At 38.3% G+C, this 23,749-nt stretch overlaps 1 protein-coding gene across 2 annotated transcripts in view; it reads left to right on the top strand.

The window, feature by feature from the left end:
- Window positions 1–23,477, top strand: part of Egfl6 (EGF like domain multiple 6) — a 60,075-nt gene extending 36,598 nt beyond the window's left edge. For both annotated transcript variants that reach the window (XM_058572574.1, XM_046424237.2), the window contains 5 exons: window positions 7,171–7,497; window positions 8,544–8,624; window positions 15,772–15,873; window positions 17,056–17,321; window positions 22,621–23,477. In XM_058572574.1, coding sequence (XP_058428557.1) covers window positions 7,171–7,497; window positions 8,544–8,624; window positions 15,772–15,873; window positions 17,056–17,321; window positions 22,621–22,731 — 887 coding nt within the window. In that variant the 3' untranslated portion in view covers window positions 22,732–23,477. The remainder of the gene's footprint in view (window positions 1–7,170; window positions 7,498–8,543; window positions 8,625–15,771; window positions 15,874–17,055; window positions 17,322–22,620) is intronic.
- The last annotated feature ends 272 nt before the right edge of the window (window positions 23,478–23,749 follow it).

The raw sequence follows: 23,749 nt of genomic DNA, 5'->3' as shown, positions 1-23,749 counted from the left end.
AAGCATGAACAACCATGTGCCAGATCTTAATTAATTCAGCACGTGAGTGTCTAACTTCAAGGAGCACAAAAACAATAATCGTGCTGTGTGCCCTGAGAGAGAAGAAAACTAGGAACCATTGTGAACACCTGGAATATCTGCTAACACAAGTCAGCCATGATTACAACACAGGCCATCCCCTGGTAAACAGTGTCTTACAGTGTTTAAAGTCAGCCAGATTAATCCCTCTGCTCACGTTCCTTCTAGCACTGGCTCATCATTTGACTATGTTTACTGCCCTACAGACTTCCCACATGTTCCAATAAATATGGATGCAAGTTGTCCCTTGACCTGCACCCACATCCTATGTCCCCATTTAGCCAATGCTCCTGATGATTCAATCATGCAAAAACAAACTGTATTTATCATGATGGATATTTAGTAGCAGACTCATACAGTTTTGTAGTACCCACTGGGCTGTGGTTGAATGCCACTGGACAAGAGTGTGTGCAAAAATAAAGAAAGAAAGAAAGAAAATTAGTCTGGAAATCAAATTCTATTAGAACTGGAAGAATAACTGAGCAGCATTTAGTCTGGAAAAGCATAAATTGTGCCTGGAAATATTTTAAGAAATGCGAAATAAAAGTGGCTTCCCAGAGCAGACTAAAACCAATGGGTAGAAAGTACATTCTTTAAAATGATGGAACAAGGAACCTCAAAGAGTAGGGGCATTTCACTGCCACACGCCTTCAGGCCAAGGGCTCTGGGAGAGATTCCTACATTGGGCTGAAGGTAGGATTAAATGACTACTCAATTGCCAGCAACTCAATGCTATGGATTCTATCACTCTAGGTAGAAGTACCCAATGATGTCCTTCTGAAGCATGATTCAGAGAGAGAGAGAGAGAGAGAGAGAGAGAGAGAGCGCTGTACTTTGGTGGGGAGGATGCCATAACCTTGGGAGGCTTCCAGGGAGGAGATGGAATAAATCAATTGTCCATACTGGATAAATGTTTGGAGACCCATACCTAACACTCTTTCGTGCCACCAAAATGTGAATATGTACATTCCAGGAACAGGAGGCCTGAATTTAAATCTGAGCTCTGCCTCCACTGGCTGTGACTTGTAGCAAGTTTCTTAACCTTTCTGAGCTCAGTTTCTCCTGTCCAAGGTAAGACAGGTGCTAGTATTGGGTCAGACCACAGTCCTTTAGAGCTCCCTAACCCCAATGAGGCAGGATGGACAGTTCCATGCATATCTCTAACCCCTGTACAACACTTTCTCTAAAAGGCTACCCAGCCTCCTGAAGATTTAACTCATAGATAGGGAAAGTCAATACCCCTAGAGAACCCCACCCCCAGCCAGCGAGGGACAAGAGTCTATGGATAAATACACCACTTTCCCGGTCACAAGGTAGAACAATTCTAAGTTGTCTTCAACACTGACTCTCAGACATCCCCAGTGGGAATGAACCCCATTACCCACAGTGAACCTGCCCATCAAGATACCATATTTTGTTTTGCCTCCCTTCCTATCTCACTGTCCCTTTTCTCTCATTCATTTCTGTCTCTTGGAATCACCTCCCAAATAAACCACCTACACCCAAACCCTTATCTTAGGTTTTGCCTGGAGAACCCACACTAAGACAAATACCTCTCTCAGAAGTCCATTATGAGATTAAACAAAGTGATATAGATGAAGAACTTAGTTCATCTAGGTACAGAGTACTAGCTGCTCAATAAAGTTAGCTATGGTTACTATTGTTGTTACTATTATTTAAATCAGTTGTTAGAGGCCAGCTACTCTGAAATTCTATAAAGATAAATGGAAAATACTGTGCATACAATATAGAAGCCTCAGGAAAATAGTGGGTAACTCACCCCCACATATCCCCTCCCCTACCCCCAGGTCTAAGAATCAAGGGATTAGAAAGAATTTCCCAGAATAAACCTGGAGTCATCTTTATCATCCTTTGGACCCCTTGAAACCACAATGTGTTATTCATTTCCAAAGGAAGGCAATAGCTTTAAGCACACAACTAGGCAATTGTTTGCAGCCCATGTTTTCTATATTGTAACTCAGCACTTTAAAATTATAAATTCCACATCAGTGCAAACATTTCTTATGTGAAAACTTTCATTTTTCTTTGATGATCCAAATTTATGTATATTTGAGGGTAGAACAAAATTTTCTTTATTGTTTGAAACCTCAAATTTATCACACCATTCTATTCGACATCTGAAAATTATGCATTTTGTTGTTCATCCATTGTGCAGCTGAATTATTTCTTTAGTCTTTCCCTAGAATGTTTACTTAAAGGAGAAAGTCATCTTTGGGGCATTCACTATATTATTTGTCCTCCCTTTTAATTTTACTTTCATTCTTTGTAAAACAAACATCTATGTTTCTGTTGAAAATTGATCTTAATGAGTCTTAACACCCATTGCTTAAAGGATAACCAAAATTCTACCCTTATGGGCATAGAAGTTATAAAAACAAAAATGAGAGAAGTGTATCCAGCATTATATAATGTCAGCTTGCAAAATACATTTATGTGTGCATGAATTGCTACTATCTAATATAGAGCATTGATATAGCAGCCTTTATTTTTCTTTTCTGCAGTGCTGAGGACGGAACTCGGGGCCTTGGCCATGCTAAGCAAGTGTTCTATTGCTGAGCTACCCATCCCCCAGCTTTTAATATAGTGACTTTTATCATGAGTTCATTGTTTTGAAAAATTCAGACGCTACACTGCAGCAACAAAGAAGAGTTGGTCAATTATCCTTATACACCATCTGGGCCCAAAGGAAGAAGCACCCTATAAACATAGATATTTGTTTTTTACCATACTAAGATAAGTGAGCTGGGTGTGGTGGCACATGCCTGTAATCCCGGCAGCTCGGAAAGCTGAAGTAGGAAGATCGTAAGTTCAAAGCCAGCCTCAGCAACTTAGCAAAGCCCTAAGCAATTTAGTGACACCCTGTCTCAAAATATAAAATAAAAAAGGTTGGGGATGTAGCTCAGTGGTTAATCCCCTCTGGGTTCAATCCCCCATATCAAAAACAAAAAGGAATACGTGAATATTATTACACTGCTAAATATTTTGGTCTGGATTTGACAACAGCTATACTTCATTCTAAGAAATTGAAAACATGGATAGTACTCAGTTGGGGCAGTAATGGTCAATTTATGAAAGGAAACTATGTCAATCAAGTTATCAGGTATTAGGTTACCTTAATTAGATCCCTGGCTTCCTAGCTTACTACCTGTGGCCTGAGAGCAAATTATTTAACTTTTAAGTACCTCAGTTTCCACATCCACAAAATAGGAATGGTAGCATCTGGCCCTTGATGTTAATTTGATAATTAAATGAAGCAATACGTGCAGAAGAAACAAATTTCAATCTAAAAGGCTTACCTTCCACCTATGTTCAGTAAGCATGTGCTAGTAGTAGGAGTAATAGTGCCAAAGATTTCTTTACCAAAATCTAACAATCATTCCCATTGAAAAGCAACTTCTTATTCAATTTATACACAATTTACCCAATAAGAGAGGTTTTGAGAAAACCAGGATGTCTCAATTTTTTTTCTTCAATTACAGCATAAACCTCAGAAATTCGGAGGCAGGGCCTGGGAATTTTATTTTTAACTCAGTAAAAGATTTTAAACCTTCTGGTGATTAATTCTAAAAATAATAGCAAACATATCCTGAGTTTGTGCCAGGCATTAATCTTCCGAGATCAGACAACATCGGGCGCATTCAGGGTGGTATGGCCGTAGACCCCAGGCATTAATCTTAGAGCTTGACCTGTATTCACTCATTTAAACCTTTCAAAATCCTCTTCTTATCCCAATTTTTTTAAATGGGGAGACTGGGGCTAAAAGAAGTTGGATATTAGTTTGAGGACATATGGCTAGAGATGGAAGGAGTAAAGTCCAGCAAAGTGGGCTTAAGCATGGGGCAGTTGTGTTCATGGTGGGTGGCTAATCCCCTGTGATGGAGAAATCCTTCTGTCTCCCTCCCCATAAAACTGTCTGGATCAGCTTTTGTTCCATCTTAGCCCTTCCTATTTCCTGGATCCCCTGGTACAGTACACCCTCACCTGTGGTTAAGCAATTCCTCCCAGGACTGTGTCCAAAGCTCATTTGGTGGAACATTTGTCCTATCACATGATATGGGGTCATCTGATGAACTAAGTATAGGTAAATGAATGTCAAAGTCATATTCCTTCTGAGTCAGATATTCTCACCTAAGCGTGATCGTCTATTAACAGTCTTATTCTAGAGAAATGAGATTAAAGCTAAGTTTTCCAGGTGGAAGTTTTTGACAAAATGGATTTTAGAGAAATCTCTAATCCTTCACGAGAGACATTGTCAACTGCATCTACAAAAGACTGGCCCATGAACCTAAAGACTTTGAAATTCCCTATTTTTGTCTAAGTGCCCCAAACATGCCTAAGACTCTCTTACTTCAACTTCCTCTCACATTTGTATATTCTCAAAAAGAAAATACAATAATCAAGAAATGTTAGGAGAAACAATCATCAACTATGCTAAATTTGAAACAGCAGTACCTACATAAAAGCAAATCTAGTTAAGCTTATATATATGCATATCTTTTTACTGCATTTTTATCTTCGCTCAGCTTTCTCTTTACACACTAAGGGAACAAAATTGTTGGCATTACAAAGGTTATGATGTTTTGATTTTTTTTTCTTTTCAGTAGGAAAATTTGAAACTTCAAAGCAAAAACTGAAAACAGATGTTTAGGTTTGCCCAATGTGGTTGAAACCCTCTCCTCTCCCGGTTATTTATTAAAGGTCCTTAGTTTTATGTTACTGACTGCACAAAGGAAATTTACAGAGAATTGGTGTTTCCTGTTAATTTTTCATGCTGGGTACTGAGAAAAGATTCAGAAAGCTGTGGACAGAATTACACAGTGGGGCCTCCAGAGGAAGGTATATTATGATCAGCACATTAAAATCAAGACCTCTGGCAAAGGAGCTGAAACAAGCCATGTGAAGGTCAGGAAAATTAGAAATGACATACCACTGGTATTAGTACTAATTTGTTTCATACCTATAAGTACAGTCTGTCACAATGATAAATAACTAGAATATTTCATCGAAAGAAATACCACACTTTTGTCCTAGTAGCCTCAGATTGATGTCAAAGTGAAAGCAATGTATTAATTAAAAACATATATAGCAGGGCATGGTGGCACATGCCTATAAATCCCAGCAGCTCAGGAGGCTGAGGCAGGAGGATCACGAGTTCAAAGCCAGCTTCAGCAACTTAGCAAAGCCCTAAGTAACTCAGTGAGACCCTGTCTCTAAATAATAAAAGTCAAAAAAGGGCTGGGGTGTGGCTCAGTGGTTGAACACCCCTGGATTAACTCCCCAGTAACAAAAAAAAAAAAGCATATATATTTGCCGACCTGGTGGTGCACGCCTATTATCCTAGTGGTTGGGGAAGTTGAGACAGGAGGATTGTGAGTTCAAAGCCAGCCTCAGCCTCAACTTAGTGAGACCCTGTCTCTAAATAAAATACAAAATAGGGCTGGAGATGTGGCTCCATGGTCAAGTGCCCCTGAGTTCAATCCCCGGTACCAAAAAATATATATATTTTTTCCAAGAATTTTAAAAAAATATTTGTTAGCTGTAGATGGACATAATATTTTTATTTTTATTTATTTATTTTTATGTGATGCTGAGGATTGAACCCAGTGCCTCACACATGCGAGGCAAGTGCTCCACCACTGAGCTACAGCCCCAGCCCTCAAAGCATTTTTATTTCCCCTTTCGATTACTCAAAATATTGTGAACTTCTCCTTATTTATTTTTCTGCTACTTTGGTACAGATCGAATTAGCCAAGTGATGAAGAAGGAACAAAGCAGAGGAGATTAAAACATTGCCAAGAAAAATATTCTAATAACATCCTAATCCAGTTTATTTTTATCATATTCATTTTGGCACCAAAATTGATGTCTACTTCTTTCTTTCACTTTCCTATATACTGTCTCTAAGTAGTAGAATTGAGTGAATTGAGTCAAGTGTTATTGCAGCCTTTCTTGCTTAGTGTTAGACTAGCTTGGGCCTAGATATTTTATAACAGGACAATATATTTGATTTTAAAGATCATTGTTTTTAATTTTTAAGAAATAAATTGCTTTTTTTACATCAGTTGGATATTTTAATTATCCTCAGTATAGCCCTGGAAAAGGGACAGGTATCATTGGATCATAGATCTCCAGAAATTTGAACCAGTCTAGAAAAAATAACCCTTAACCTTAAAATAGGAATAACCCTGCCATGGAAACAGGACTGGATAAAAGAGTCATTTACATATGCTTTACCCTCAAATCCTAGCTCTGCCCTTCGATAGCTAATGAGGTTGGTCAAGTCATTTAGCATTGCCCAGTTGCTCCATCTACAAAATGAGACTGTTGGGCTAACTGGCCTTTTCCTACCTCTTAAGTTTTTCTACACTAACTCTTTTTCCCCAGTGTTATCATTTTACCCCAGTGGATCACATTTCAGGATAGAAGGAATCAATCTAGAGGTATATTTTTATAGCAATTTAGTTTTGTGGTAAGAAATAGAAAAATGGATATAAATTAGTAAATTAGAAGCCTCTCTAGAAATATTCAATAAACAAAATCATTCAGCTTTAGATAGTAGTTGGCTGAATTGAAGAAAATGAAAGGGGGAGAGAGAAAGGGGAAGGAAGATTAAGCATGGACATTGAACCACAAATCATCATGTTTGTAAGTCACGAAACATTATTGGCATATATGTTTTGACCTAATGCTATAGCTGTAGTCTTTGACATCAAATTTGGAAAAAAAATCTCTATGGCTACTTGAACAATATCAGGATTGAGAAAGTGCACATGAAAGCAAAAATATTAGATGAATCTAGAAAATCCATTACTTTAGGATCTGTAATCCAACTGGTTAATAGCAAGTATTTCACTAAAGTAGTTCCTGAAGCAAAATGAAGTGTGTCTTTACATTAGAACTCCTTCAGACAAATATAGTTTATCCTAAAATCTCACATGTTAGAGCCTCATACGGGTTCATTTTGGATGCAGTCACCTACTATACTTTAATCCTTCTAAAATATTCCATCATTTATGAGTGATCTAATTATCAACCAATTTGGAACTTCTTACCTATTATTGTTTGTTTTAGTTATACCTGAAAATTCTGCAAGGGAAATCCTCAGAGCACCTGGGACCATCAAAGACAGAATTAAGAAGTTGCTTGCCCACAAAAACAGCATGAAAAAGAAGGTAAAAATTAAAAATGTCACCCCAGGACCCACTGGGACTCGCCACCCTAAGGTTAACTTGCAACCCTTCAGCTATGAAGAGACTGTTTCCAGGAATGGGAACTCTAATGGAGAAAATAAGAGGAATGAAGAGAGGATGAAAGAGGGGCTTGAAGAAGATAAAAGAGAAGAGAAACCCCTGAAGAATTATGTGGAGCAGGAGAAAAGCCTTCGAGGAGATGTGTTTTGTGAGTATCGCTTTTATTACTTTATACATTTCATGAAAAATGAATTGTTATTCCTCTTGGAAAAATGAAAGAAGAATAGATAGTTTCACAACTTAAGTAAAATTGGAATGGGTCTTAAGTCCTAAGAAGTCAGGTTCACCTTCCACAGATACCAAACCAAGTATGCTGGGCAATGAGGAGGGTAAGTCCTGTTTCCTTACTTGAGCATTCCCTGTTTGGGGCAGACTCTCTCTTCCCACTAGCAGCCCAGTAAGCTGTTTGTCCTGCAAGCACAGATGTCTAGCTGCCAAACTCTCCATAAGACCTACCTCCCAAATCAGGAAGACCCTTGCCATGTGGATCTACCAAGCTCTACCTTTTTACTTCTTAAAGATACTTTTCACTGGCCCACTCTATAAAATGGGAACTTCACAGTTGTGTAGTTATGCTTTTAAAGGACAAAATAAAAAATCATGGGGGTGGTGGGAAGCTATAGTAAAGCTTAAGTTTTCCGCATGAGCTAAGTGACCACCATATCTCTCTTTTCATCAGTTGCTATACAGAACCCCACTGCAAGTCTCAGCCCATCCAGAACAGCTCCCATATTAACCCAGCCTGGATCCCTACACTGAGACTCCCTATGTCCTTATTTGACACTTGTCACTTCCTCTGTATTTTGCCTTGTCTATTCTTGGCTCTATGATGGGTGGTCAAATATAAAAATGCCAGCTTGAATTAATCAAAGAGTAAGTAGTCCACCTGTCCAAGAAATATCATACCAGTGACATTATCTCCTTTAATAGTAAAAATCTCAAGGAAGTATTTCCAAAACCTGGTGATAAGGAATGTTTCAGGAATGTAGATGCTAAGAGAACCTCTGCAAAAAGATGTTCTAGATAAGGAAACTGGAATCAATGTGACTGATTTGGAAATGGCAGACACTGCTCTAATACGTTCTGTGATTAGAATGCATGATCAGACTTTCTTTGTTCAGTGATTTGATCTTTGCTTTCTGACCATGTGGGATTTTAGGTTTTTTTCTTAACTAACCAAGTGTCCTTTATCAGCCCCTAAGGTGAATGAAGCAGGAGATTTTGGTCTGGTTCTTGTCCAAAGAAAAGTGCCAAATTCCAAAGTGGAACACAAAGGTAAATAATTCTTTTTCCCAAGTATATGCTTTCTCACCTTGTCCCATGTCTTTTTCATTTTTTCATAGAATGAGGTGATTGACTTGGAATCACTGCTTCATTCATAAACCCCTGAGGGAAAAATCATTACATCATGATACCCAGTACCAATATTAAAATAGTAGGTCCTTGGGCTGGAGTTGTGGCTCAGTGGCAAAAAACACTTGCCTAGCATTTGTGAGGCCCTGGGTTCAATTCTCGGCACTGCATATAAATAAATGAATGAAATAAAGGTTCATCAACATCTAAAATTTTTTTAAATAGTAAGTCCTTGCATTATTGGTACCAATAATTACAATATAGTATGACTATTTTCTTCTCTTTGCCACTCCCACCTGTCACTGAAAGGATAGAATTGAGGCAGACTATATATGTGAAGATGGGAGAAAATTACCCCAACACTTGAGGGTCTACAACCTGAAAATTGCCATGTACTAAAATCTGGCCCAACATCCCTGAATCCATTACCAGTTGCCATAATAATGCTGTATAACAAATCACCACAAACTCTCAATGGCTTATGGCAGTAAATGTTGATTTTTGCTTATGAACCTGGATCATCTGGGCAGTGTGCCAATCTGAGCTGGGCTGAGTGGGCTCACCCATATGGCTGGAGTCAGTTGCAGGACTGCTTTCTGACTTTAATGATCTTAACTGTGCTCTCTCAAATGTCTGGGCCTCATCTAGGACAACTGAACTTGCTCAGCTCTGTTCCATGTAGTCTCTCATCCCTCTACAGTCTAGTCCAAGGTTGTTCTCAAAAGACAGTTCCAAAAAATAGAACAGAGACAAAACAGGCCTTTTGAGGTTTAGGCCCAGAACTGGCACATCACTTCTGCCACATTCCACTGGCCAAGGCAAGTCACAAGGCCAGCCTAGACTTAAAGGTTAGGAAAGGATCTACAAAGTTATACTGGTTGAGTATCTCTTGTTTGACGTGCTTAAGACCAGAAATCTTTGCAATTTCAGTTTTTTTTTAATATTTTCATATACACAATGAGATATCAGTGGGGATAGGACTCAAATATAAACACAAAATTTATTTGTTTCATATATATCATATATACATATCCTGGAGGCAATTTTATACAATATTTTTAACAATTTTGTGCATATAACAGTTTCATGGTGTGGAATTTTCCACTTGTGAAGTCATGTCAGTGCTTAAAAAGTTTCAGCTTTTTGGAGCATTTTGAATTTCAGATTAGGGATGTTCAACCTGTGTTACAAAGGGTGTGGCTATAGGAGGAGATAAGAATTGGGACCATTTTTGTGAAGTTTACCAAAACTTTATTATCTGGAATTTCTTGGGCATGATGCCTGGTTCTTCAGTTTGTTTAGAACTACTACCCATGATAAATTATATGTGGCTATAATTGAGATCTCTACACAGATTTCCCTTGGTGGTAAGTATGAATGCCTTTGTCCTATCTTTCTTTTTCAAATTTTCTTTCACTTACCACTGTAGATGGTAGTGCTAACCTATGCTAATTAGATTCCCTTTTGTGTTTACCCTGCAAGTACATTCTTTAGTTTTATCTTTTTGGTTTATGGAATGGTCTCTACCATGAAGAAAGTGCTTCTCTGGTTCCATCCTTCAAATTTTTTTTTTAATTTTTTATTGTTGGCTGTTCAAAACATTACATAGTTCTTGATATATCATATTTCACAATTTGATTCAAGTGGGTTATGAGCTCCCATTTTTACCCCATATACAGATTGCAGAATCACATCAGTTACACATCCATTGATTTACATATTGCCATACTAGTGTCTGTTGTATTCTGCTGCCTTTCCTATCCTCTACTATCCCCCCTCCCCTCCCCTCCCCTCCCCTGCCCTCCCCTCCCCTCTTCTCTCTCTGCCCCCTCTACTGACATTCGTTTGTCCCCCTTATATTATTTTTCCCCTTCCCCTAACTTCCTCTTGTATGTACTTTTGTATAACTCTGAGGGTCTCCTTCCATTTCCATGCATTTTCCCTTCTCTCTCCCTTTCCCTCCCACCTCTCATCCCTGTTTAATGTTAATCTTCTTCTCATGCTCTTCGACCCTACTCTGTTCTTAGTTACTCTCCTTATATCAAAGAAGACATTTGGCATTTGTTTTTTAGGGATTGGCTAGCTTCACTTAGCATAATCTGCTCTAATGCCATCCATTTCCCTGTAAATTCTATGATTTTGTCATTTTTTAATGCAGAGTAATACTCCATTGTGTATAAATGCCACATTTTTTTTATCCATTCATCCATTGAAGGGCATCTAGGTTGGTTCCACAGTCTAGCTATTGTGACTTGTGCTGCTATGAACATCGATGTAGCAGTGTCCCTGTAGCATGCTCTTTTTAGGTCTTTAGGGAATAGACCGAGAAGGGGAATAGCTGGGTCAAATGGTGGCTCCATTCCCAGCTTTCCAAGAAATCTCCATACTGCTTTCCAAATTGGCTGCACCAATTTGCAGTCCCACCAGCAATGTACAAGTGTACCCTTTTCCCCACATCCTCACCAGCACTTGTTGTTGTTTGACTTCATAATGGCTGCCAATCTTACTGGAGTGAGATGGTATCTTAGGGTGGTTTTGATTTGCATTTCTCTGACTGCTAGAGATGGTGAGCATTTTTTCATGTACTTGTTGATTGATTGTACCATCCTTCAAATTTGATCTGAGAATCTTCTACTAAAATCTTTTCAAGGGCTAGTAACCCATGACCCAGCTCCTACATCTTGTTTTCCTCCTTTTAAAAAAATTTCTCAGCATTAGACATCCTATTGTCCATTTTCCTGGTTAGGAAAAGGGAGTTCCATAGCACAATCCTCCCAGTGCTCACAGTTTCTACCCAGTTCTGCTTCACACTTGCTAAGCACCCATAAGGAATTATTTGAGTCCTCGTTGGATCCCCAAACTGACCAGATTTCTTCTTTTACTTTTTCTTCCAGGATCCTTAATGAAACACAGAAAGTTGAAAATTTTGTTCAGGAGTATAATGACCCTACTATTGTAACAGTCTTTGAATAAAGTGTCTCAGAGAGCTCAGTCCCAATCAAAAGATTCAGGTGGCTGGGCATGGTGGCACACCCTGTCATCCCAGCAGCTGGAGAGGCTGAGACAGGAGAACCACAAGTTCAAAGCCAGCCTCAGCAAATTGGCAAGTCCCTAAGTAACTCAGTGAGATCCTATCTCTAAATAAAATACAAAATAGGGCTGGGGATGTTGCTCAGTGGTTGAGTGCCCCTGAGTTCAATCCCTGGTACTCCCCCGCAAAAAAGATTCAGATGCACACCCCAACTATTCCACTTGGTAATTGCCTTGAGCAAGTCATTTAGACTTGCTTGCCTCATTGCTTTCATACATGAAGATGGAATGAGAACAATATTCCTCTCTTACTTGCTATCTTAGGCTGGGTTCCCCTAAAAGAGATACTGAGACAAGAATTTGTGTGCAAGTGGTTAATGGGAGAGGCATCCCAAGAAGCAGTGGATAGAGCATGAGGAAATTAGACAAGGGATATAAAGAGGCAATAAATGGTGTGTTATCAGGCAAATTTTCACCATGGGGAACAGGAGCTCAATCTAATTAGGGAAATCTTGGAACCAGTGCAAAATACAAGGCTTAGAATTATCCTAGAGGAGGGATAAGGGAGCTGGGGTATATATGCACTGAGTCCCATCTGACATTGATTGAATACTGCTCCAAGAAGAAGCTAATTCCCTGGCACTTCTACACTGCCATGAAAGTAGGGGAGGGCACCACTGTGGTCACTGGACCGCCATGCCCCTCAGCCCTTCTGCAGAACTAAACAGCTTCTGGACCCTCCTGACTTCAGTCTGCATTCATTTCCAGCACTTATGGGTCCTATCCAAAAGCAAGAACATAGAAGTATTTATTTACCAATTCCTGTCCATCACTGGTTCAGAGCTCTCCCTAGGGAAGGAACTCACCAGCATTCTAACATCCCTGGCTTGGGCCAAGCATGCTTCAGCCAGAGAACATCTTCATACAGAGAGTTGTGGGTACTTGCAGTAGAAATCCATATGCTTGCAAGGGAACATAAGTACTGACAGATGTTGGTGCAGCACCAACAGCATCTGCTTTGAGGTTGGTGTGAATTAAATCAGAGAATATATTTGAAAACACTTTGCAAACCATGAAATGCTAAACTAATGAAGTAGTATGCTTTATGCTTTGAGAACAAAGACTTGAGTTATACCTCTTTATGGAATTTTTCTATATAGTGGTCCCTAATCTCAGTTTGCATGCCCTATTTCCCACATGTTGAGGAAGAAGGGGGAGTTTGGGAAAAATGTGCCAGCATATAAACCAATTGAAAAATTGATGTCCCACTATTTATGGGAATGGTAACATCAATTTCTCAAACTAGTAATAGCACTCATTAAAGAGTATTGAAGAAGAAGCAAATATTATTTGGTATTATTTTTATTTTAAAATCAGGACTAGAAATAAGCTGTCTTTGATGACAGGGAAAAACAGTGGGTTAAAAAGAAAGGAAGATGGGCATGGTGGTGCACACCTGTAATCCCAGTACCTAGGGAGGTGAAGGCAGGAGAATCACGAGTTCAAAGCCAGCCTCAACAATTTAGTGAGCCTCTAAGCAACTCAGTAAGACTCTGTCTCTAAATAAAATACAAAATAGGGATGGGGACTGTGGCTCAGTGTTCAAGTGTCCCTGAGTTCAATCTCTGGTCATCCCTCCCCCCCAAAAAAAGAAGTAAGGATAGTGAGAAAATGGGGAGTGTGCTTGTACTAAGTTAGGATATGTTCAGAATGGACAACTACTGATTTCAGTCTGCTTTGGGATTCAAGTCTAGTTCTAGCACACAATGTCTGCAGAACTTGGTCAAATCACTTGTGAGCCTCGGTGTTACTTTGCTAAAAATGGGTCCGATGGTAGACTTTTGACAATCAAATCAAATGGTATAATGTTTGTGCAAATATTTGGCACATTGAAAGGAGTCAAGAATCAAGAACTTTTGAGCTTATTTCCTTTTCTTTCCATTCCTTTATTCCTTTGCAAAAACAGCGAAAGCCCCTAAATCAGAGCCAGAAGCTAGGCTTTGTTTTCAATCAGAAGTATCTCAGTCTTCTCCCTATTTATTTTCTTTCTTTCTTTTTTTAGTGTAGGTTGAACACAATATCTTTATTTTATTTATTTATTTATTTATTTATTTATTTATTTTTATGTGGTGCTGAGGATTGAACCAGTACCTCGCACGTGCTAGGTGAGTGCTCTACCACTGAGCCACAGCCTCAGCCCCAGTCTTCTCCCTATTTCAAAGTTGTATTTTTTTATTATCTATACCAGGAGTCAGCAAACTTTTCTCTGGAAAGGGCCAGATAGTAAATATTTCAGGCTTTATGAGCCATATGGTCTCCGTGTCAACTACTCAACTATATCCTTGTAGCTCAAAGGCAGCTATAGATGATATGTAAATGAATGGGCAAGGTGTGCTTCAATAAAACTTTACCAAAATGGGCAGTAGGCCAGGATATTAGTTTTATGACCTCTGACCTACATAAAAGTAACCAGAGGCACTAATTTAAAACCTATACTAGCTGACTATAGATTTCTCTGACACTTCTAAACATGGCAGTCATTCTACCATAAAAACCCAGAAACAATTTAGAAACCAGCAGTGTTTCAGCTTATTTGAAACACCAGAACACTGGCAATTTTCTAACTGAAATGTTGGAATCATGAAGTTAAGAAATGACAATTTTGTCCACTTAATATCTCATTTGTACCTATGGGATTTTAAGTGATGAAAGTGACTGAATGACAACATGAAGAGGCCAATGCCATTGAAAGAAGGATTTATTACTTACAGTTCCCAAGAGAAGGGGCATATGATGCCAACACAGGGCCACAGGGAAAGCATCAGGTTAGGATCCAGAAAGAAGCAAGAACAAGGGGAAAGCCTAGGCCATAGCTCTATTGTGGTTTCTGTGGAAAGAAAGGCAGGACAGGGCAGGGTAAACTGCTTAGGTTTGGCTAGTTCGAATAACTGCAGAGGGGTTTGGGGCACAGGGGCTGTTCCTATATGTTGCCTGGTCCTGGGATGATTTAAGACAGGGGAAATATTGGTTTGGTGTGTGTGTGAGTCATCTTTCTTATTGCTATGGCAAAATACCTGAGATAATCAACTTATAAGGAGGAAAGATATATTTTGACTCACAGTTTCAGAAGTCTTGATCCATGCTCACTTGGCCCCATTGCTTTGGGCCTATGATGAGGCAGAACATCATGGCAGGGAGCATATGGTGGAGCAAAGCTGTTCACCTCATGGTAGCTAAGAAGCAGAAAGAAAGAGAAAGGAAAGGCCTAGAATCCTAATATCCTGTTCAAGGGCATGGCCCCAGTGACCTTATTTCTTTTCACTAGGCTCCACCTCCTAAAAGTAGCACTATCTCCCAATATAGTACCACAGGCTGGAGACCAAACTTTAGTACGTGGCCATTGGGAGACATTTCAGATCCAAACCATAACAGTGTATAAGAGTAGATAAAGGGGGTATTGGCTTGCATATGAGAAGCATGCTCTCGAATAAAGTGTTACTATCTTGGAATTAGCTGGCTCTGAAGGGGGAAGGGGGAAATTGCTCCCTAGGTCTTCAAGGTCCCCCAAGATGTGAAAACATCATAAAATACAGTAAATAAAAAACATGATTTATATATTTATTGTTAAATGAATGTTAGTGAGTCATGTACTACATGAAACTTACTATTCCACAAATCATCTGAAAAGTTCTGGCAAGCTCTTCGGTTGTTTATTTCTGTAGAAGAGAATTTATTTTCTGGCCTGAATTTTATGAACAATTGGTTATATTCCCTGTTTTGCTTTGCTCACGGGGTTCTTGCTCATTACTTATTTTTTAAATAGGTTGTTTTAGTGTTGTTATTGTGTTTTAAAATCACAACAAAATTTGTAAAGAATGGTGTCACAGATTTAACTCAAAAAAGGGTGTCTGGTTAGGGCATTTAAGTTGCCATAATCTATACTCTATGCAACTGAAAATATGACATTGCCTTCCAAAGCTCTAAATATTAGCTACCTTTCTAATGTTCTTAATGTTTGTGAAATATGCTTTTTTGGCAGATTTAAATATCTCAGCTGATTGCAGCTTTGATCATGGGGTCTGTGACTGGAAACAAGATAGAGAAGATGATTTTGACTGGAATCCTGCTGATCGAGATAATGGTATTTATATTTGATTCTTTCATGTTCTGCAATAGGGCAAAAGTAAATCAGTTGCTCCAATGATTGAAGGTTAGTATTCTTGTCACTCCTTAGGTCAGAGTTTTGTCATTGTTGGAAACCTTTAGACCTTCTGAGGTCTCCTCTGATGGATGATTAACTTGGTCCAGTATATATTCCCCTCCTTAATCCCTTTTCCACTCACCTGCCCTCATAAAGGATGCTCCAGAAAACTTCTTTTATATTTACCCTCTTGCTTCCGAGAGAAGATAATGATATTCATGTAAAGTTTAGGGGTATTGGGGAAAAGGCAGAAAGAAGTTGTTCCTTTTTCTCAGTTTTCCAGTCATGATGCTCTGTAGTTTTGTTTTGTGTTTTCAGGGGAAATCCATCTCAAAAGGAAATATGACCTCTGTTGAAACCTGGAGTTTTAGTTGAGCTACTGCTCAAAGCATCAAAAACCTGATGAGTATCAAGTTAGCAGTCTGAACTCTTGGACTAAGCTTTCCATTCTGTTGTTGGAGGATTTCTTTCTGACCACCTGCCCTTGAATTTTGCTCAACCTCAGCTCCAAGCTGTGGATTTCCTGCCCTTTCCACTGTGTACTCCAACACTATTGATGGACCCTAATTTTCCCATTAGGTAAAGCATTTGGCTTGCAGCTCTCATTTGGAGCACATATTGAACCTCTGTCTCCTGAAGGCCACCTATATAACTAGGGACAACCATTACACCTCATGGTCTGCAGTTCCTTCCCAGTCCAATTATTTATTCAGGGATATACAGACTCAGGCTTTGGTTAAAAGATCCTTCTAGATTCTACCTTGGATCTAATTCCTCCCTGAGATCTTTCTTTTCAAGCCCTCACATACAGTCAGAAAACTTGGATATCCACTAACAAGAATTCTTTTTAGAACAGTTGTGTAAGTGGGACTATTGCTAAAGATTCAGGGCAAGCACAGTTGCTCTGACCCTCAATTTTCTTCTCCATATAGCAAAGGACTTCAACTGTGTAATCTCTAAAATCTGTTTTAGCATGAAAAATTTGTTCCTATTTTCAAAAATGATATCAGCCTTCCCTGTAGCATGCTTTTGTTCATTTTCATAGCTATTTTATATATTATAGACAAATCCTTTATAATGGCTTCACTAAATGTGCCTTTTTACCTTCTTCTTCTCTTAAAGCTGTTGGCTATTATATGGCAGTTCCAGCCTTGGCAGGGCACAAGAAGGACATTGGCCGGTTGAAACTTCTCCTCCCAGACCTGCAACCCCAAAACAACTTATGCTTGCTTTTTGATTATCGGCTGACTGGAGACAAAATAGGGAAACTTCGAGTGTTTGTGAAAAATAGTAACAATGCCCTAGCTTGGGAAGAGACCAAGAGTGAGGATGAAAGGTGGAAGACAGGGAAAATTCAGTTGTATCAAGGGACTGATACTACCAAAAGTGTAAGTGGAAAAAAAATGATTAAGCTGAATATTTACATTCTTTTTTCAATGATTCAACAAACAAAACACTTACTAGAGTGCCTAGGCACTGAGGATACAGAAATGAATAAGAATTTCCCCTCCATTTAGAAAGCTTACATTCTAGAGCAGAACAGGCATGGTGATTAATCAGGACACCTAATGAGGATACTTGTGAATGATATCACATTCTGTGGCAATGACCTGTTAGTGTCCAGCTCTTCTTTACCAGCTCCCTCCCCAACTAGGCTATGCATTCCTTAATGTATCAAAGTTGTCCTTCTCATCCATTCTATCTGCAGAACTTAGCACAACAGATGGAAGCCAGAAAATGACTTGTTGAATGTTGTTTTAACTGAATTGAGAGAGTGGCTATTGTCAGGGGTCCCCAAGACCACCCTCGGTTTCAATGATCCCTTAAAAGTTCTCATACAGAGGGGCTGGGGTTGTAACTCAGTGGTAGAGTGCTTGTCTAGCATGTGAGGCACTGTGTTCATCAGCACTGCATAAAAATAAATAAAATAAAGGCATTGTGTCCATTTACAACTAAAAAATATTCTTAAAATAAGTTCTCATAGGACTCATAAAAGCTATTCTAGTGACAATTACAGCTTACATATATTAAAATAAGCAAAGGGAAAGAGCACATAGTATAGAATCCACGAGGGCCCAGGCACAAACTTGTAGTTTTCCTTTCCCAGTAGAGTCATATAGGAAGCTCTTAATTTTCCCAGTAATCATTTGTGACAACACTCCCAAAGTGTTGCCTACCAGGGAAGTTCACACAAGCTTTGGTGTCCAAAGTTTTTATGGGTTAAAACTTTGCCCATGTTACCACAGAATAACTGTCCTTAGTTATCTGGTCTCCAGTCTCTCAACTTGCTACCATGAAACCCAAGGCCCCCGCCATAAATCACATTGTTAGTATAAACCATCTGGCTTAGCCAAAGATCCCAGGTAAACAAAGGCACTCTTAATCAGGTAGGATAAGCTAGATGCAGTAGCATACGCCTGTAATCCTAGCAACTCAGGAGGCTGAGGTGAGAGAATTGCAAGTTCAAGGCCAGCCTCAGCAACTTAGTGAAGCCCTAAGCAACTCAATGAAACCCTGTCTCAAAATAAAAATTTTAAAAATGGATGGCTATTTAGTTCAGTGGTAAAATGCCCCTGGATTCAGTCCCCAATACCAAGAAGAAAGAAAACTTAATCGGGTAGGATATTCCAAGGGCTTAGAAGTTATCTCCCAAGAACCAGCTATAGACCAAACTTTCTTTAGAATGTGCAGCATCTGGACAACCCTGACCTGCTGAGTTAATTCTTCTCTGTGTAGTGAATTTAATAAAGGAAAAGGAAACAGAGTTTTAAGAGCAAGTTGGTCAAACAGAGAGCCTTTTCAGGAGTTGTTTCTTTAGAGGAAAGCATCAAAGAGACATGAGGAGGGAATGGAACAGAGCCTGGAGGGAGCCACTGTAGACCATGGGGAAAAGTTTGGTCAACATGAGAAGGAAAAAGATAAGACAGGGTGCAAACTAGAAGGTATATAAAGAGTTGATCAAAGGAAGAACAATTAGTAGATCCATAAATTAGAAATTAATTAATACTTTGCTTGTGAAAGATGATGATTAATGTAAGTAAAGGCATATTTCTTGGCATTATGCATCAGACCAGAGAGCCTAGTCCCTAGTGTCAGACATTAAATTTAACATCTTTTCATTTACTTGTCACGTTTTAATTAAAACAGAATATCTTATTTTAAAAATGTCTCATAAGATGTGACTATAATGAAAGCGTATGTTGGTCCCTAGTTAATGAATTTCCTAATCACTCTTACCCTCTGAAGGAAAAGCAGCCAGCTTGTTCAGAACTAACACACACAACAATTCAAGTTTACTCTCATCACAGTGCATTTAAATCAACACAAATCCAATCCACATGTTTATATTGTTGTGTTCATAGCATGTTTTGGGGACTGTGGCACTGAGCCATGATATATATGGATGGCATACCCGTTTGAAATGTTGAAATATGCTTCTGCACAATATTCACAATGACCTCCATGTTGACTGAATTAATGTGCTGGGGATTATTTGTTATATAATATGGTAGCTTGAGGTAGATTCATCATCAAAACAGTGATTTTTAATGCACATATTAAAAACATGCTTCCAAAGAACCTGGCCAGCCATCACACTATAACATAACAATGCTTGGTTGAGAGGAATGCTCACACCTCAGCACCTGTGTCCTGAATTTTTCAGTTCTGTGGGAAACCTTGGTGGGGGATACTGGAAGTTGGAGAAGCTGAAGAATTCAGTCTAAAGCATGTATTCCAGATTAGCATGACATATTGGCTATGGATATTTGTAACATATGGTGACTTTTATTCCATAATCTTGAGCATATAAGATAAGCTGCATTGCTTCTTTAAATAAAATATTATCTGAATCCAAAGCCCAATCTTGTTAGGCTGGGAAGAAATTCCATCTCAGGTACTTGCTCACAAGGGAATCCCTTCTCTAGGATGGGCTATGCTTCCCAAAGGCTAAAAGTGCCACAAACATCTTGATTTAATTGTGGGATCCATGGGTACCCACATTTTCTGCATCCATGTGACCCCTCAAGTCATTTATCACATGCCAGGCTGGGACACAGAAACCTTTACTCAGTCTTTTTACTATGGAACATCAGATAGCCATCTTTCACTCAGAGCTCTGCTAGGGAAAAGCAATGGTGTGCCTTCATAGTTCTGGATAATCCTTACTTGTCCCCATCATTGCTTCATCTTTTGGCCCTCCACCTTCTACTAATATAAACTCCTCAAGGAGGTTAAGCTTAGCTGGGCATGGTGGCACACACCTCTAATCCCAGCTACTTGGGAGACTGAGGCAGGAGGATCATAAGTTCCAGGCCAGCCTCAGCAACTTAGTGAGACCCTATCTCAAAATTTTAAAAGCTGGTAATGTGGGCTGGGGATATAGCTCAGTTGGTAGAATGCTTACCTTGCACGTACAAGGCCCTGGGTTCAATCCCCAACATCACAAAAAAAATGATGGTGTAACTTAGTGGTAGAGGGCTTGCCTAGCATGGGTGAGGCCCTGGATTCAATCTCCCATTCTGGGGAACTAACATCAGGAAGGGCCTTATCTTCCAGAAAAGTTTGAGTTTGATCATTATATCCCAAATCTCCTTATTAAAAGAGAACACTAAAAGCCTGCCTAAGTGATTTTGGACCAAGATAGGCAAAAAAAAAAAAAGTGAAAAGCAAACACAAATTACTATGACAAATAATTATTCTGACATTTATTTTTAGTTATCCAGGGGATATCAGTAAGGGGTTTCAGTGATGGAAAAGACTCCATATCCCAAGATGCAGACATACCACCCTCATTATCCTGCCCACTGTAGCTGCTGTGAGCCATCTGCTTTTTGGCCCATCTTTACTTTTTAAAAATTTACCCAAAAGAGATATCTTACTAAAAGAAGTTCCCTCCTGAGATGAAAACAGAAGAAGAAAACACTTCTAAATCTAGTGTACTTTCTCTGGATGCTTAGTAATAGCTTGTTTCCAACAGTTCCTAAGAAAATGTACCCAGTTTGAAAGCAAAAGCAAGCAGTCTGGGAATTGGTATTCACAGGCTCTTGTCACTCCCATTTGTCCTCCTGAGGTCTCCTCTTTTCTCTTTGGAGAGCCTAGGAAAGCTGGATACAGTGATGGCAATAAACTTTAAGTTGCTTTATCTCTGTCACCTTGAAAACTGTTTCATGATTGTTTATAAAGCAAAAAAAGATGCTGTTGGTAATGGTGACTATTTGCATGATGCCATTCTTGTGAGCATGATGCTTTAAGGATCATTCTTTGAAATGTCAATTTTCTGTAAATTTGAATTTATTTTTTAAATGTTTAGAAAAGGCAAAGGGAAATTACTTTATTGAAAAAAGTAAAGATTCATTAATCACATCACAATGACATGAGTGTTTTCATATTTTACATTTTCCTTCCCACATGAATACATATTTTTTAATTTAGTCATACCCATGTTGGACAGACTAAATTTTAATTTAAGCCATTGTTGAATTCCATTTTGACATAATATATGTGTGTATCATTTTAAAGAAGAATAACATGTTCCAAATTAAATGCTCTTTTCTCTCAAAAGCTTTTGAATACAGGATAACCTTAATTGTCTTTGAATCAGAATCATCTTTCTGTCCTCCAAATCTGCATATTTCTAATACTGAGAAGTGTTCCACTAAGCCTACTGCCCTCTTTCTGGGAGATATATGGGAAGTGAGGGAGATATACTCCTCCTTAGAGTGAATTATAATGAATAGGTGCTCCATAAATTAGAGCTAGCATTATTTTTATAATTATTGAGTTTTTAAAGTATGGTACTTTTTTCTAGTTATAAAATCAACACAAACTATTTTTAAAAGCATTATAGTATTAAAGAAACTTATAAATATTCACTCAGCAAATATCTATTCTAATCATATTTATTTGAAAATGTGTTTAGATGAGTGGGTGAATATAAAACAGTCATTGTGTGTCCTTAATTTTGTTAAGTGAGTTTCCTGTCATTTTGCATCCAATTTGAAGATAATTCTTTTTAGTATTCATCCTCTGATCTCTATACATTGGAAATTTCTAAAATAAAGGAAGTTTATTTCTCTTTTGATTATGAATAAATTTCTTAAATAAAAATTATTGTAGCATCTTATGAAACACATTTCAACACATGAGAAAAATATTTCAGACAATTTCCAAATGCATAAGCATTTTTTTCTTTTTTGGTGGGAGACGTTACTGGGAATTGAACTAGGGGTACTTTACCACTGAGCCATATCCCCAGCCCTTTTTAAATTTTTTTTTTTTTTAATTTTGAGACAGGGTCTTACTAAGTTGCTTAGGGCCTGCTAAGTTGCTGAGGCTAGTCTTGAACTTGCGAGCCTCCTGCCTCAGCCTCTCAGGTCGCTGGGATTACAGGTCTTTCAACCAAATAGTTTTACATTAGATGTTGAAAGGAATATCAAATTCCTTTTAAATGGGTTTTTATAAAGAAAACAAATTCTTTTGTTTTCACTTCTTTTCTTTAAGTGGGAATTATGAAATTTCCTCTTAAACCTTGTCCCTCTCAGTTTATGGTGCTTTCCAGGATCCTTTATATTTTACTATGTAATAAAGACACATGAGTTTAGTTCTTGTTAATAACTGTTAAATAGCTTGATTATATCATTGTTTTTAATATTTTGAAGTAATGTTTCATTCTTTCTCCATTATTAGATCATTTTTGAAGCAGAACGTGGCAAGGGCACAAGTGGCGAAATTGCTGTGGATGGCGTCTTGCTGGTTTCAGGCCTATGTCCAGATGGTCTTTTATCTGTGGAAGGTTGAATGTTACTATTGTCTTTTATATCTTTTTATTTGGCTTTTTATGTCAGTTCTCTGTGTTTTGATATTATTGTAGGACACACCCCATTTTAGAAATCAAGCTGGAAAATTGTAAAGTACCAACCGAAATATTATTTTAAGATACCTTCTTTGTAACTGATTTGCCAATATTTGCTTTGAATATAGTACTTCTGTGTCTTCTCATTCATTTATGAATTTCTCTACATTATATTATAAAATATGGAAATTCCAGTTCATCTCCAACGTAGCATATCTGATTTGTCTAACATGAGTTGATGAACTTCTCCATACAATATTTCTAGAATCACAACAACCACAAAGAACAGAGAAATGTTTAACTTCTATGGTGCTTACTGGAAACTATGATATTAAACATAAACTTTGCCAAAGTGGCTCAAGCTGATCTTTCATAGCCTAGCTTGCATGTTTAAATTTTTTGTAATAGTGTCCAAATAATCAACTTGTGTCATGGTTTAAATTTTTCTAAGAAACAAAATATGTTGTTGATTATGCTCAATGTGTATATGATTGCTTTTCTAAAAGTGTAGTTTTTATTCTTTTTTCTATCAAAATGCTTTGTGCTCTTTAAAATTCTTAAAATTATTTAGTATTATGGGAAAAGATGACTGCTTCATTAGGCCTCATAACTGTAATACAAATTATTGAACTGAAGGCCTCAGAGAACTACCTAAAAGTAAATTATCAAGAAGCAGGACTGAAAAACAAAAGACTTATGCTTTCTTTTCTATTTCCTTTCTTCCAAATTTAAAAATAGTTTTATGTGGTAATGAATCTTGGGTATATTCCTTGTAGACATGACTACACAGTCCCCAACTTACAATGGTTCAAGTTTTTTCAGTTTTATGATGGTATGAAAGCAATATGCATCCTATAGAAACTGTCCTTCAAATTTTGAATTTTTCTCAGTCTATGGATATACAGTAGGATACTTTCTTGTTACGCAGGGTAGTGACAATGAGCCACAGTTCCCAGTCAGCCC

Source organism: Marmota monax, unplaced genomic scaffold (genome assembly GCF_021218885.2).
Source record: "Marmota monax isolate L192 unplaced genomic scaffold, Marmota_monax_Labrador192_F-V1.1 WCK01_AAM20220418_F8-fsc00089, whole genome shotgun sequence".
Classification (NCBI taxonomy): domain Eukaryota; kingdom Metazoa; phylum Chordata; class Mammalia; order Rodentia; family Sciuridae; genus Marmota; species Marmota monax.
The sequence above is the reverse complement of the archived record's forward strand: the minus strand, read 5'-3'. Positions and strand labels throughout refer to the sequence as shown.